The sequence below is a fragment of the Moschus berezovskii genome, chromosome 21 (assembly GCF_049115385.1).
Source record: "Moschus berezovskii isolate FMDL1 chromosome 21, NW_MosBer_1.0, whole genome shotgun sequence".
NCBI classification, from domain to species: domain Eukaryota; kingdom Metazoa; phylum Chordata; class Mammalia; order Artiodactyla; family Moschidae; genus Moschus; species Moschus berezovskii.
In genome coordinates, this window is record NC_142480.1 from 44,945,473 (window position 1) to 44,960,235 (window position 14,763).

A 14,763-nucleotide genomic window follows, 5' to 3' on the forward strand; every position below is an offset into this window, starting at 1 on the left:
AGTGTGCTTGCCAGGAAGGTATTTCCACTCCTGCCCCCACATACTGTAAAATGTATCACTGAACCAAGCCAAGCCTTCTGAGAGTTGCTTATCTGAAAGGAATGATTTTCGGCTCCCTGGCACTGAGTGGCTCTTGGCAGTATGCCAGCCACCTGCACTGAGGATGTACTGAGAGACAACTGTGTGAAATTAGATTCTATATTTATTGTAGGAATGCTGCTGAGGGCATACTATATAACACGCTGTCTCCTTTAAGAGGAGCCACCAGAGAGTTCTTTGGAATAACTGATTGTTTTTACCTTAGGGACATTGTGACTGTTATAATGTTTCCTTCTTTGCTTTGGTTGCTAGGAAACTCAGGGCAATGGCCCAGATCTCATCTAGCACCTGCAGCAGACTTTTGGACAAACATTTTACATACTAACTTTACCTCTCCCTTCAGTTCGTATTTATTCAGCACCTGCTCTATGCCTGTTCAGTTCAGTTCAGTTCAGTCGCTCAGTCGTGTCCAACTCTTTGCGACCCCATGAATCACAGCAAGCCAGGCCTCCCTGTCCATCACCAACTCCCGGAGTTCACTCAAACTCTTGTCCATCGAGTCGGTGATGCTATCCAGCCATTTCATTCTCTGTTGTCCCCTTCTCCTCCTGCCCCCAATCCCTCCCAGCATCAGTCTTTTCCTTGCACATTCATCTACAATGTTCAGGCTTTCCAACAATCACAATTATAACTTTTATCAGAAAGATTAAAAAATGAAAAAAGGGAGGATAAAAAATGGAAGAAAAGGGAAGAGGAAGAATGGAAGGGACAAATTAGAGGTATGGCATTAATAGATAAAACTACTATATAAAATAGATAAGCAACAAGGATATACTGTATAGCACAGGGAATTATACCCAGCATCTTGTAATAACCTATAATGGCACATAATCTGCAAAAAGTATTGAATCCCTATGCTGTACACCTGAAAGTAACACAATGCTGTATTTAAATCAAATATACATCAATAAGAAAAAATAAGAAAGAAAAGGAAGAAAGGAGGGAAGAAAAAAGCAGAGAACTGAACAAGGGGAAGAGGCGCTGGGATTGGGAGCTAAAGCATGGACACGGGGCTGACTCTTTGCTTCCTCAGTCCCTGGCCAGCAGCTTTCTCCCTAGTTTCTCCTTATGTGACCAAGTTTTCTAATGTGCTGCTCTCACTTTCCTCCACGGCAGAAGCAGGCATGGTCAGGGGCCCTTCGGTCTTATTCCTGATTAGTCAATTGTTTTGAATCAACACACAAAAAACTGTCTTTCTCATCAGGGAATGGGCAGAGGACAGAATTTAGTGTGTCTATTTTTGCTTACAGAAAGCTTGGAGTCCAATTTCACGGCTACAATATCAGCCTTCATGGCTTGCAAGATGGATGGTCCTAAAAAAAAAAAAACAAATTGAATATAAAAAACTAAACAACTTTACTGTCTGAATGCCTTTTAAGTCATATCCAACCATTTTTCAAGAGAAGGGATACTTCGTGGTGGTCCAGTGGTTAAGATTCTACCTTACTATGCAGAGAGTGTGGGCCCCATCCTTGGTCTGGGAACCAAGATCCCACATGCCACAAGGTGCAGCCAAAAATTTAAAAATGAAGAAATATACAAGTTGTTAAAAAAGACATCTGCATGAAAACAATTTTTATTTATTTGTATGATATTTGCTTAATTTTAAAATATTTGCTTAATTTTAAAATTTTTATTTATTTACTTTTACTGCACTGGGTCTTTGTTACTGCTCTCTGGCTTTCTCTAGCTGCGGCGAGCAGGTGCTACTCTTCATTCTTCCCTCTTGTTGGCAACATTTTGGTTCAGATCTTCAGCATCTCTTTCTAGAATAAGCCTCTTAAGTGGACCTCCTGCCTCCTACTTCTCCTCTTTTTAAACCCTGTTCCACATCAGCTGCCAGGCAGAGCTTTGAAGATGTTACTCAGGGTGATTTCCAGGATGTCCAGTGGTTAGGACTCATCACTTTCACTACCTCGACCCCAGGTTAAAAAAAAAGTAAAAGTTACTCTGATGAAGTCAGCCTCTCCTCCTACTCAAATCTTTTTTTTTTAATATTTATTTATTTGGCGGTGCTGAGTCTTTAAATTTTTTTTTACTTTATTTTTTTTTAATTAGAGGATAATTGCTTTACAATATTGCATTGGTTTCTGCCATATATCTGTGCTGGGTCTGAGCTGCACATTTGGGGATCTTTAGTTGTAGCATTCAGGACCCAGTCATAAATCTTACGTGCTCCTTGCCCTTCACGTTTTCTAAGACTGAGCCTCTGATCAGCTCTCCATCTTCACTTCCTACTGGCCCTACCTCATGCACAAGTACTTCCCACCACAGCAAACAGCTTGAAGCTCATCGAGTGACATGCTCTCTCATACATTTCTGCCTTTAACGTGTGTTATTTCCCTTTCCTGGAAAACCCCATTATTCTTCGTCAGATTGGCCAGCTTCTACTTGTTTAGCAAGGCTGGTCTAAAGCCTCACCTCCTCTCTGAAGCTCTTCTTAACTCCTCTAGAGAGACTGCTGATGCCAACAGCAATTTGTACATGAATCTTTTGCATGCTACTTGTTTACATGTGCTTTTCTCGCACTAGACTATGGTCTTCTTGGGTAAGACGTATTTATAATTCATCTTTGTGTGACCTATTCTTACAATAATGCTGGAAACATGGTAGACTCTCTGAGGATGCTTGAATAAGTTTATTAGGGATTTAATTTTCATATCTATTCTTAAAGAAACAGAGAGCATAATTGAAGTCAGCTTGATCTGATAGGAGGAACAAGCCTAGAGCTATGAAGTTCAATACAGCAACACTGGCCACATGTGGCTATTGAACACTTGAAATGTGACTAGCCTGAAATGAGATATATTCTTAGTACAAAATACATACACAATTTCAAAGACTTAGTATTAAAAAAAAGAATGTAGTGGTGGTCCAGTGGCTAAGAATCCCCCTGCCAATGCAGGGGGGCACAAGTTCGGTTCAATCTCTGGGCTGAGAAGATCCCAAACGTGGCAGGGCAACTGAGCCTATGCACCACAACTACAGAACCCGAGCTCTAGAGCCTGTGCTCTGCAACAAGAGAAGCCACTGCAATGAGAAGCCCGTGTACTGTAACTAGAGAAAGCCCACAGGCAGCCAAACAAAGATCCAGCACAGCCAAAAATAAATAAATCAATAAATAATATATTTTTAAGTTCTTGTTAAAAAAAGGATTGTAAAATTTCCCATTGATGACCATTTAAACAATAATCTTTTGCACAGATCATGTTAGATAAACTATATTATTAGAATTAATTTCACCTCTGTCTTTTACTTTTCTAATGTGGCTACGAAAAAATTTAAAACTATACATAGGGTTCACATTTGTGGCTTGTGTTATATTTCTGTCAGAAAATGATGTTCCAGAATGTTCATTCTGTGAACAATATCTCTTGAGCACCTGCTCCAGACAGCTGTTAGTCCAAGTGACGGGAACAGGATAGTACAGAAAGTAGATAGCGTTCCTGCCCACAGGGCGCTTACATCATAATGGAGAGAGTGACACAGAACAGGAGGCAGATGTGTAAACAGATGGCTTTGGATGGCATAAATAAAGTACTAGGAAGAAAGCAAAAAGGGTGGGAGAGTGGTCTTTCAGAGCAGGTGAGGACACAGGAGGGAGATGAGGCAGGAGGCTGGAACCTGGATGATGGGAGAGACCTGCAGGGCGACAGCAATGGCATGGATAGGGAGGCACAAACAGACTTGAGAGATATTTGGAAAGTAACATCAGGAGGACTACAGTAAGCATGGATATTTGGGATTGGCCAGAGCAGATGTGGATTCCCAGGATTCTGGATGACCAGGTAAATGGTGGCACCCCTGGATGAGATAAGGCTGGAGTGGACTTGAGGCAGATAGGGAATTCCAGTTTGGCCATGTTGAGCATGAGGTGCCTGTGGAAGGCGAGAGGGCAGTGCTGAGGGGAGACGGCAGTGCTAGGAATGATCATTTGGGGTCTACTAGCACTCCAGTGTTCTTGCCTGGAGAATCCCAGGGACGGGGGAGCCTGGTGGGCTTCCGTCTATGGGGTCGCACAGAGTCGGACACGACTGAAGTGACTCGGCAGCAGCAGCAGCAGCACAGACATGGTCATTAAAACCCAGCACGGATGGGAAAGGAAGGAGAGAAGATGGCGAATGAAGACGACACACAGGTCCAGGTTTTACCGACCAGGATTCTTCGCCTTGCCTATTCAATAGAAATTGACTAGAGGCCAGACACTCCAGTATTCCTGTCTGGAGAATTCCATGGACAGAGGAGCCTGACACGCTATAGTCCATGAGGTTGCAAAGAGTCAGACATGACTGAGCGACTGACAACACACCAACAAGAGGCCGAACATTCATTGGGGCCTCTCTGCAGCCAGGAGGAGAAAGCAAACAACGGGTTCCCCTGCTTGATCCCTGAGGTGCGGGCTGAGCTTGTTTCTTCTATGGGGTGAGGGTAGCAGTGTGTCCATGGCTTGGGCCAGAGGGGTGGCTTGGGTGTTTTGCCCACCCCTTAGGTGGTGTATATGAAAGAGGCCTGCAAAGTATCCTACTTTGCTCCTTACACCCTGTTTTTGTTCGAGGCTCTTCAAAAGTGGCAGTTGGGCTTTTCAGTCTTTGTATCTTTTGGGTCCAGAATTTGCTCCAACTGCTCATGGTCGCAGTGATTTTTAGTCCCATACTGTTTCCCTATATTTTCTTGCTGGAGGAGAGGTGTGTCCAGGTGCAAGCACTGGAGTAGCAGAGGGTCCCAGGTCGTAGCCTGTCCCCGAGGGAGCACTTTCTAAACTGACTCACACATGAACATGTGTCTGGACTGAGCGGGGAGGACCCAGGGTAGCTAGAGGGGTTCTCGGTATAAGAGAGAAGGCAAGAACTGATTCGGCAAGGTTTGGGTGGTGATGGAGGGGCTGGGCTGGCCTGGGAGACTGGCTGAGAGGAGAGAAGGGATCTCGGGGGAGATATTTCGTTTTCGCGGAGGAGGAAGGAGGCTAAGTAGCTGGTAAAGGAATCATTGTGGAAGACGGTGATGTCCAGGTCACAGGTAAGGACATAACTTGGGGAAGCTCTGGATATGTTACAGTTTGGGCCAAGGCTTTATCACGATGACCTCAGAGTTTGAGAAGGCCTCCAAGAAGCAGTGGAGGAGGGGATACGGAGAGCTGGCTTTTGAAAAGTAGAGCGGCCCTGGCTCTGAGCCTCTTTGCGGCTCTCTTCTCTCCTCTCTTAAACGAGCCTCTTCCACACGCTGCGGTTGTTACAAGGTCACTAAGTACAGGTGCTTCCCTTGGTTGCCTGAGCTATTTTCTGTCTGAACCACACTTACCTTCCATTTCCTGGTAGCAGAGGAATCCAGGCTCTGTCCCAGGGGGTGCTTTCTGAGGCCGCCCTCTAACACAGTCAAGCAGCCAGGGCAGACTGGGCACAAGGTATTCTCTATGGTGGGCGTCTGTGGGGCCAGTTGTGCACGCTGGCTGGTGGTAAGCTAGCTTCCAGGAACGCGACCTGGAATATAAATAGATAGGCGTTCTAGTCTCTTCAATCATCGTATTCCTCCGAGGCTCAGTTCCCATTAAAAAATGGGAATTGCAGGTGATAGCAGTGGACTGAGGAGTATTGGGCAAGAACTTCGTGTCCATTAACTCCGTGAATTCTACAATCACATTGACGTGGGTGACCTCCGTTTGGTAGAGAAGGGGAAAGACAGAGAGGTTAAGTTACTTGATCAAGGTCAACAACCGGCGAGTGCGTAGTCGGGGTTTAGACCCGGATTCAGACTCGGGGTTCAAACGAGACTCGCTGTCGGCTGCAGGTGGAGCGGATCCAAGGTTTCGGGATCATTTATCCCTTCCTATCCCGGCCCGAGGGTTCCCCACGTGGACGATCTCGCGGGCTCTTCCCGCTCCGACACCCCCGGCTGTGGCTCCACCCTACGCTGGCCCACAGCTCGGCCCAGAACCTCTCCGGGTCGTCGATGACAAGCTCCCGGCGGCGCCCCGAGCCCGCCTCCCGGGCCGCCACCTTCCCGCAGAGCGCACGCCTGGGGGACACCTGTCCCCGGGCAGGGGCCTTCGGCCACTCCTCGGCGCCGCCCAGCGCTCGCGGTGGAGCCCCAGCGCCGCTGGGCGGGAGGACGACAGGGCGCCTCCCGGGACTGCGCCGCGGCCCTGCGCACCGGGCGGCGGCGGGCGGGCGCGCAGAGAGGGCGCTGCTGAGGGCGCGGCACGGGGGGCGTGCGGGCGGGGCGGGCGCGGCGCGGCGCGGGGCGCCTGGAAGGGCACCCGCGAGGGGCGCGGGCGCAGCCGGAAGCTGGGGCGGGGCGCCCGCGCGGGATGCGGTGAAGGGCGAGCGGCGCGGCGGCGGCGATGAGTGCCTCGGCGGCCACGGGGGTCTTCGTGCTGTCCCTCTCGGCCATCCCAGTCACCTACGTCTTCAACCACCTGGCTGCCCAGCACGAGTGAGTGGGCGCGCGCAAGCGGCGGGGGTCGGCGCGGCGAGCGCCCCAGCAACTTTTCGGAGGGGGCTGAACCGCCAGGCAGGGCGGAGGCTCGCCGGCCGCGAGGGCTCCCCGCGGCCGGCGGGAGCAGGGGAGGCGCCCGGAGTCCCGCGGGCCGGGGTCCTCGCTCGGGCTGGCATCTTTGACACTCGGGCGCAGTTCTGGGGCCGAGTGCTGGGTGTCGTTCCAAGTATCGCGGGGCTGGTATCCCAGCCGGGTGTTCAGGGTTACCGGGGTCATTAAGGCAATGCCCCTGCCCTTGAAGTGCCCAGGAACAGGGGTGGGGCGGTCCACACACCAGCAGCTAGGAGCCTGGCCGCGCCTCGTTCCTTTTGCATTTCGCAGGAAGGTTTCCATGTATGGACACACACATACTCCTTTTTCGTATTAATTTTAGAAACTGTTGTGAATGACTAGCAGAAATAGCTTGGAATGAACAGGCAAAGGCCTGTGTTCTAGGCCTGGCTTTGGCACTAGGCCTGGCCTCAGTTTTCCGGTCTGTCAAATGGCCTGTATTTGCATCCTATTGTCAGGATGCCACATGGGCGCCCATGGAGTATAGGATGGGGAGCCGGGCGAGCGGCAGGGCAGTTCCATGCTAGAGAAATGGGTGGGGCTGAAGGAGGCCGCAGATGGACTTGGTTCAAAGCCCTGTCTCTCCTGTGAGGGCTCTCTGGCCAAGTAGCCGGCAGCGGCCGTCCTGCTCCAGCGGCGGGAAAGGCGCCAGGCCTCTGAGCCTGCCGATGTTCCTGCTGTCAGCCGAGAAGAGGAAGTAACCTGCGCTGTTTCCCACAGCAGTTGGTGCTAAGGAAATTGCATCAGTGTGTATGCTGCACCCCCTCTCCAGACCTTCAAGCTGCGGAGAAGTGTCTGCCCACGGGGCGGTGGCTTCCTCTTCACTCGTTTGTGGGCTGAGGGCCTTATCCAGACTGCACCCATCTATGGGCGTGCTCTCTAGGCATGGGGAATGACTGACTTTGGTTTGACCTGGTCTTGGGGCACGGCTCCTGGAAGAAGCATCTCTGGGCAGGGAATGTCACAGATCTGTGAATACAGTGCATGGGGGACTATGCCCTCCTGAAATGGCATTATGGGCAGCTCAACAAAAATTTATTGAGGACACACTGTATGCTTGGCACAGTTCCAGGTGCTGGGGAAATAGCTATCAAGAAACCATAAGAGATCTGGGAGGTGTGTTGTTGAGATGGGAATCAACATATAAAATGGGGCGATTTGAGAGAGCCATTGATGGGGGGGACTGGGGATCAGGGAAGCCTTCTTGGAGGAGGTGACATGAGCTGTAGGAGATGGCCCCAGGAAGATCTAGGGACAGAGCCTTCCAGGTAGGGGTCCAGGGAGCAGTGTAGGGAAAGGGACATGGCTTGGGGAGGGGATCTTTGGGAGGGAGGGTCACGCATTTTATGGAAGGATCATGTGGCATGGAGAGGATCTGAGGATGACTCTGAGATTTTGATCTCAGCTCCTGGGAAGGCGGTGATTGCATTGACTGAGCACATCCTGAACTATGTGCTGCTGTGTGTTGTTGAGCACATTGCTGAGGACTGTGGGGGTTCTGAAAAACTGGTTCCAGCCATTCTTCCTGTCCTCCTGCAGATTAAAATCCCAGTAGCCTTTGACTCCTCCCTCTTTTTCCTCTACTCCTCCGTCCCACCCTCCCACGGTCTCCTTCCCCATCAGTCCTGAGGCCCGGCTAGCATCTGTTTCCTCCTTCCTGTTCCCCTCACCCCACCAGCGGTACTGGGCCTCTCTCGCAAAGCCTCCCAGGGAGTTTCGCTTTGCGCTGCCCCGTGCGCCCAGCCCAGTCAGCTGTGCTTGGTGCTTCAGCCTTACTGGACTGTTCTGTGCCCCTGCGCTAAGTCCCTTCAGTCGTGTCTGACTCTTTGAGACCCCATGGACCGTAGCCAGCCAGGGTCCTCTGTCCATGGGATATTTCAGGCAAGAATACTGCAGTGGGTTGCTGTGCCCTCCTCCAGGTGATCTTCCTGACCCAGAGATCTAACTGAGTCTCACTGCATTGGCAGGCGGGTTTGTTACCACTAGCGCCGCCTGGTTCTGTGCCCTGACACTCCTTAATCCCCCACCTCCTTGCCGCTGCTCACACTGTTCACTGGGACTGGGACGCCTTCCTTCCTGTCGCTGATGGTTGAAGCCACACCTGGACTTTATAACCTGGAGTTAAATGCCACCTCTGCCTCTTCCAGACTCCCCCCCAAGCAGGGGAGTCTCTGTTCCCTCTATCTCTCCCTCCCCTGAGCCCTTGTTGGGTTGTGCTTTTCCCACAAGAGTTACTTCTCTGTGGTCAGAGTTTACCTTCTCAGGCCATGGCATTGTCCTGCCCAGTGCGCGGCGGGTTGGGGGTGGGGGCTTGTGCCTAGCAGGCATCCCATTCAGTTTGCATTAGTTGAATTAGCTGAAGCTTTCTTCCCACCAGACCTTTTGCAAAAGCCTGAAGAATAGAAAAAGCCACTTAAGTCGAGGCATCAGGAAGAGTTGAGTTCTCTCTCTGTATCTCATAGACACACACATATATACGCAACTCAAGCTCACTCACACGCGATCCCTTTCAGTAGCCATCTATTCATGTAAGGGCATCAGAAACTCTACCCCTGCTCCCCAGCCTCATCCCCAAACACACACATTACAAGACTGACAGCTTTCCACCCTCATATTAGTGGCAGCCCTCCCCCCTCCCCCCACCTCCGGGTCCCTGCTGGACCCATTTCTCCCTGTTCTGAGCAGGTCCTGCACTTGGCTGTCACTGGGAGATGCAGATGCTCTGTTGCCCCAGTTACTTTTCATCCTTTCCTCCTCCCCTAGAGGTGGAGAGTGGGAGCAGACACCATGAAGCAGTTTATACTGCTCTCTAGTCCAGGAGCCTGGTGGGCTGCAGTCCATGGGGTCGCTACGAGTCAGACACGACTGAGCGACTTCACTTTCACTTTTCACTTTCACACATTGGAGAAGGAAATGGCAACCCACTCCAGTGTTCTTGCCTGGAGAATCCCAGGGACGGGGGAGCCTGGTGGGCTTCCGTCTATGGGGTCACACAGAGTTGGACATGACTGAAGTGACTTAGCAGCAGCAGCAGCAGTCTAGAAGAGCACCAGCTGTGTGATGGTGCTGCCTGTGAGCCGGGTCCTTGATGGGAACAGGGATGGGCGTTGTCTTCTGACGCCTGCCAGAGTCAGGCTGTGATGAAAACTTCTGTCAGCCTACACGTGCATGTGTGCGTGTGTGCCTGTGTGCTAAGTTGCTTCAGTAGTGTCCGACTCTTTGTGACCCCATGGACTGTAGCCTGCCAGGGCCTCTGTCCAAGGAATTCTTCAGGCAAGAGTACTGGAATAGGTAGCCATTCCCTTTTCCAGGGGATCTTCCTGACCCTTCAGCCTACACAGCACCTTCACCTCTTCTCTGTTCACAGGATGCTTCTGCCCAGCAGTGTGTTCCTAACTCATATTAGTTCCCTCTTTCATCGTCTCCTCCTTTGGCTCATCCTACAGGAGGAGCCTGGCGCATCCACAGTGTGTGGTACTAGAAACCTATTTCAGTCTCTTACCTGGACACCGACATGGTCGTCTTCATTTTTATCATAGAACTATGTCCTCCATTCACCATGCATCCTTCTATTCATCTACCCACAATCCATGCATTCACTATCCACTATCCATTATCTAACCATCCGTCATTCATCTGTCATTCTTCATCCATCCATTCATCTATCCGTTCATCCACCATCCACCAATCAGCTGTCATGCATGCATCTATCCATCCGTTCATTCATTCCTCCACCCATCCATCCATCATTCACCAGCCATCCATCCACAATCCATTCATTCATCATCCACTATCCATTATCTAACCATCCATCTGTCATCCATCCACCATCAATGATCTGTCATCCAGCCATCTATCCATCCAAACATCCATCCATCCATCCATCATTCATCATCCATCCATTCATCTGTCCATTCATCCACTGTCCGTCATGTCATTCATCCATCTGCCCATCAATTTATCCATCCAAACATCCATTCATCCATCCATTTCTCCTTCCTTTCTTTCTCTCCCTTTCCTTCCCTCCCTCACTCATCCATCAGTTCCTGAAAATCTTAAAAGAGGTCCCCAGGCAGACTTTCTATGCATACTTACCCAGGTATTTTGAAAAAATTAACCTATTCCCATACCCCACACCTGACATATTCTGAATCTGTAGGTCTGGGGTGGCATTTGAAAGTCTGGGTGCTTCTGATTCCCAAAAACCACTCCTTGACTCTTAAGTGGGGCCTGGAGCCAGGTGCACGGGATACAGTTTTTCTGGACCTGGGGCCACTCTCCTTGGCGTTCGTCTACCTGCACATAGATGGATCACTCCCTCTCTGACATTAGGAGCAGATTTCTGACTGCTGCCTGCACCCAATCCAACTGTAGAGTGTGGAGTGAACTTCAGCATGAGTTTTTCCCTCAGCTATTAGTAGGTGTTGGTGGGCTGTGAAGGGTACTTTCCAGAAGTCCCGGGGACATACAGCAAAGGTTATCCAGACATCCTCTGTGATGGTGTGGAAGGGTCTTGGCTAAGGGTTGGTGCTAGAGCAGCTCTTGAGGATTACCGAGGAGACCCTAGTGTAAGCAGGCCCCGGGAATGGGCTGGGCGGTGCTTCGTCTAGAGCTGAATGCCCTGTCGGTGTGGAGGTATGAGAGAGAAAATACCTCTTAGGACTGGAGGTGACCTCTGGGTAAGAGAGCTTAGCCCACTGAGATAGGTCCTCCTGTGTAGACAGGGGTCTCTTTATTTCATCCACAGTGACTGGCCTATAGGGGAGTGCAATGCATTTTTCCTTAATATGTTTTCTTTTAAAGATTTTTTGATGTGGACCATTTTAAAAGACTTTATTGAATTTGTTACAATATTGCTTCTGTTTTATGTTTTAATTGTTTGGCCTCTAGGCATGTGGGAATCTTAGCTCCCCAGTTAGGGATTGAATCCACACCCCTTGCATTGGAAAGCGAAATCCCAACCACTGAACCACCAGGGAAGTCCCTCAATATGTCTTAATTAACTAAAAAACAGATGATGCAATGACATGACTTTCCTAAGGCCCTCAGGCAGGGGCAGAGTAGGTACCAGCCTCCTGGTCCCTCGACTGCTCACTGCAGCAAGCCTTGTACCCTTGTTCTGTCCTGCCAAGAAGCGGCTTTGTTTGTTCCCTGTCCCCTTGGGCCATGCCTTTTCCCAGGAGTAAGTCCAGGGCTATGCCCAACCTAGCTCACCTTAGCATTCTGGGTGTGGGGGGGCTGGCTTCATTCAGGCCTTGGGCCCAGCCCCAGCCTTCTCTCCTTGGGTTGGCCTGGTCCTCTGGTCCCTTTGATGATACACACAGCCTGGGGCCCTTCTTCCTTAGAAGGTGATATAGTTGTGACTCCTGCATGCTCCCTGAAGCTCAGTGTGAGGGTTTCCAGCCAGCCCTGTGGAACGAGGCAGATTCAGTGGTTAGGCCTGTCAGACATCAGGCACAGGGCTTGGAGGAGCAGGTGGACAATGGCAGACAGTGGTAGAGGACACTCAGACACATCATTCGCCCAGGTGGGCGGGATGACCAGAGAGTGAGGGCCTGGTAGCTCTGGTCCTGGTCCCTGAAAGCCACAGGTTGGCCCAGAGGGGCCCAAGCTCTGTAGACAAACTTCATGAACGCCACAGTGCCTGGGCTGTAGGCAGAGGCTGCTCTGGGAGAGAATGCATTCAATAGCCAGGAAATTCCATGCACCCATGTGTTTATATTGATAAGTGACCACCTCCCTTTTCTGGTCATTGCAGTTCCTGGACGATTGTAGGGGCTGCTGCCATCGTCCTGCTCCTGGTGGCCCTGCTGGCTCGTGTCCTGGTCAAAAGGAAACCCCCTCGGGACCCACTGTTCTATGGTATGTCTCCATGGGAGGGGGCCCTTTGTGTCCACCTCAGAGCACAACATGTGAGCCTCTGTTTTCCATTGTGGCTGTGAATACTCTGAGCCAACTGGTAAGGTGATGCGAAGTGCAAGAGTATTTCCATAAGACGCAGCCCTGCTTCCCTCTAAGCAAAGGACTCTCGCTAGCAGTGGACCCCACCCTGTCCCAGCTGGGACCCAGGCAGGACACCCCTCTGTTCCTCGCCTCTGCCTCGAGCCATGCTCTGACCTCTGACCTGAGCCACGCTCTGACCTCTGACCTTGGCTCTTGTACCACCTCCTTCCTGGCTTTCGGCCTTCAGCCAGCTATTTGCAGCTCCTTCCATTTGGCTTTGAGCTTAGTGGTCCGGTGCCTCAGTATGCACATTTGTACAATGAGGAAAATAATAGTCCTTGTCATAGAGGGTTGGTACAAACATTAAATAAGATACTGTTTGTAAAGTACTTGAACCACTGCCTGGCAAATACACATGTATCTTAAATAAATGAAAACACCACTGATTGAGCTCCTGTGGTGTGCCTAGTATGACTCTGAGCACATTATCAGTATCATTTTAGTTAATCCTCACAACAAACAGGGCTTTCCTAGTGGCTCATATGGTAAAGAATCTGCCTGCAATGCAGGAGACCTGGGTTCGATCCCTAGATTGGAAAGATCCCCTGGAGAAAGGAATGGCTACCTACTCCAGTATGCTGGCCTGGAGAATTCCATGGACAGAGGAGCCTGGCAGATACAGTCCATGAGATCACAAAGAGTCAGACACTGAGCAACTAACACTTTCACTTTCTTTCTCTCACAATATCCTCCCTGCACACACGAAGAATCTGGCTCAGAGGCGCTGAGAAATGGGGTCAAGGTTACAGCCAGTGAGATGGCATTGATGCCCCAGATTTCTCCCAGTTTGCCCATAAAAAACTCTGAAGCTTAGAGAAATGAAACTTACCTAAGCCCCGACAGCCAGTCAGTTGATGAGCTGGGCCTGTCTGAATCCATGTCCTCTTTCTGCCTCCAGCCCCCCTGCCGCTGTTCTGGCCTCTGCCCACGTTTGCAGACTGGCCTCCTGCTGCCAGCTTCCTTCCCCTTTCTCCGTGCTCCGTGCAGCCCTCGCCTAGCTGCACTCGTGTTTCTCCAGGCTCCTCAGGGCTGAGTACCCTCCTCTCCCTCAGCCCTCTGTCCTCATGTCAATCAGTGCAGCCCCGACTGGAGAGCAGGGACTGTCCTTGTCATCCATGACCCAGAGTCTGACACTGCTGTTGGCATCAGCGATTGTTGGTAGAACAGCTCAATGATCAGTTGCTGAAGGTTTCCTCTTCCGGGAGACACGCAATGGCTGATCACTTAATGGCTCATCACTGTCAGCGAGATCTGGACCAAAGGCCTGCACAGAGGCATGGGGAGGCAGGGCACGTGTGGGCCTCCTGCTCTTCCTGGGGAAAATGTAGACACTGCACTCCTGGTTGCAGACTTGGGGCAAAGCTGGCTTCCCTGCTCTGTGAGTTAACCTTGCCCGCCTTCCTGGGCATTTTCTTGTTTCACGGCTGTTTTTATATTCATCAAATTTTTTTTTTAAATTTCTTTCTTTTGGGGTATGCCATGCAATGTGCGAGATCTTAGTTCCCTGACCAGAGATGGAACCCATGGCCCCTGCATTAGGAGCACAGAGTCCCACCACCAGATTTTTTTACCATCCATGCCCATCACACAGTTTGATGCCGATTTGTTATGATTTGAACAGAGAGCTTTATTGACAAACCGCCACATGCTAAATTTGATCACTCACTGTTTAAAAAGTATTATTCCTTAGCTGGTAGTTTTCAGTCCACTGAGGATCTTCTCACAGCCTTAGTGAGATTCTCTAAGATGCTGTGGCTTTCCCTCTTTAATATTCAATGGTTCCACCTCATATCCAGTTTTCTAAAAATCACTAGCTTTCCTTCCTAAAATAACCGTAACTTTCACATCAGCCACTGTTTGTCTCCAGTGTGGGGTAAGGCAAGCACGTTGGATACACTGTGAGTCAGGCCACCTGGTAACCATTGATGTGAATGATCTCTTTTGAGTCAATGGCCCTTCCTGGGCCACAGGGGAATGGTTTCGTTCCTGCCGCGCAGCTGGAATGCAGATGTGACCTTGGCAGCCACGTGCAGGAAGTGGAGGAGGGGAGTCTGGCAGCCTGGTGGAATCCCCTGGGACCTTGTCATGCGCTTCTCCCAGTGGGTGTCCTCTTGCAGG

The 14,763-nt window shown here is 50.6% G+C and overlaps 1 protein-coding gene, 1 long non-coding RNA gene and 1 pseudogene across 12 annotated transcripts in view; 1 reads left to right on the forward strand and 2 right to left on the reverse strand.

Moving 5' to 3' along the window:
* LOC129550341 (large ribosomal subunit protein uL23 pseudogene) overlaps positions 1-6,486 on the reverse strand; it is a 30,232-nt pseudogene extending 23,746 nt beyond the window's left edge. For 3 of the 5 annotated variants that reach the window (XR_016035648.1, XR_016035649.1, XR_016035650.1), the window contains exons 1-2: positions 5,398-6,486; positions 1,348-1,412 (exon numbers count right to left, since the gene is read on the reverse strand). The product of XR_016035648.1 is annotated as a large ribosomal subunit protein uL23 pseudogene, transcript variant X3 (transcript). Of the gene's footprint in view, positions 1-4; positions 731-1,347; positions 1,413-5,397 lie in introns of those variants that run through there. The other 2 variants (XR_016035651.1, XR_016035647.1) reach the window with 2 other exon arrangements.
* Positions 6,389-14,763, forward strand: part of TM6SF1 (transmembrane 6 superfamily member 1) — a 57,093-nt gene continuing 48,718 nt past the window's right edge. For all 6 annotated transcript variants that reach the window (XM_055417923.2, XM_055417924.2, XM_088829594.1 and 3 more), the window contains exons 1-2: positions 6,389-6,528; positions 12,401-12,504. In XM_055417923.2, coding sequence (XP_055273898.1) covers positions 6,437-6,528; positions 12,401-12,504 — 196 coding nt within the window. In that variant the 5' untranslated portion in view covers positions 6,389-6,436. The remainder of the gene's footprint in view (positions 6,529-12,400; positions 12,505-14,763) is intronic.
* On the reverse strand, positions 8,934-13,995 carry LOC148774549 (uncharacterized). The gene is made up of 3 exons (XR_016035652.1): positions 13,475-13,995; positions 11,857-12,051; positions 8,934-9,034 (listed from the first exon to the last, which is right to left on the reverse strand). It is a non-coding gene; the product is annotated as an uncharacterized LOC148774549 (long non-coding RNA).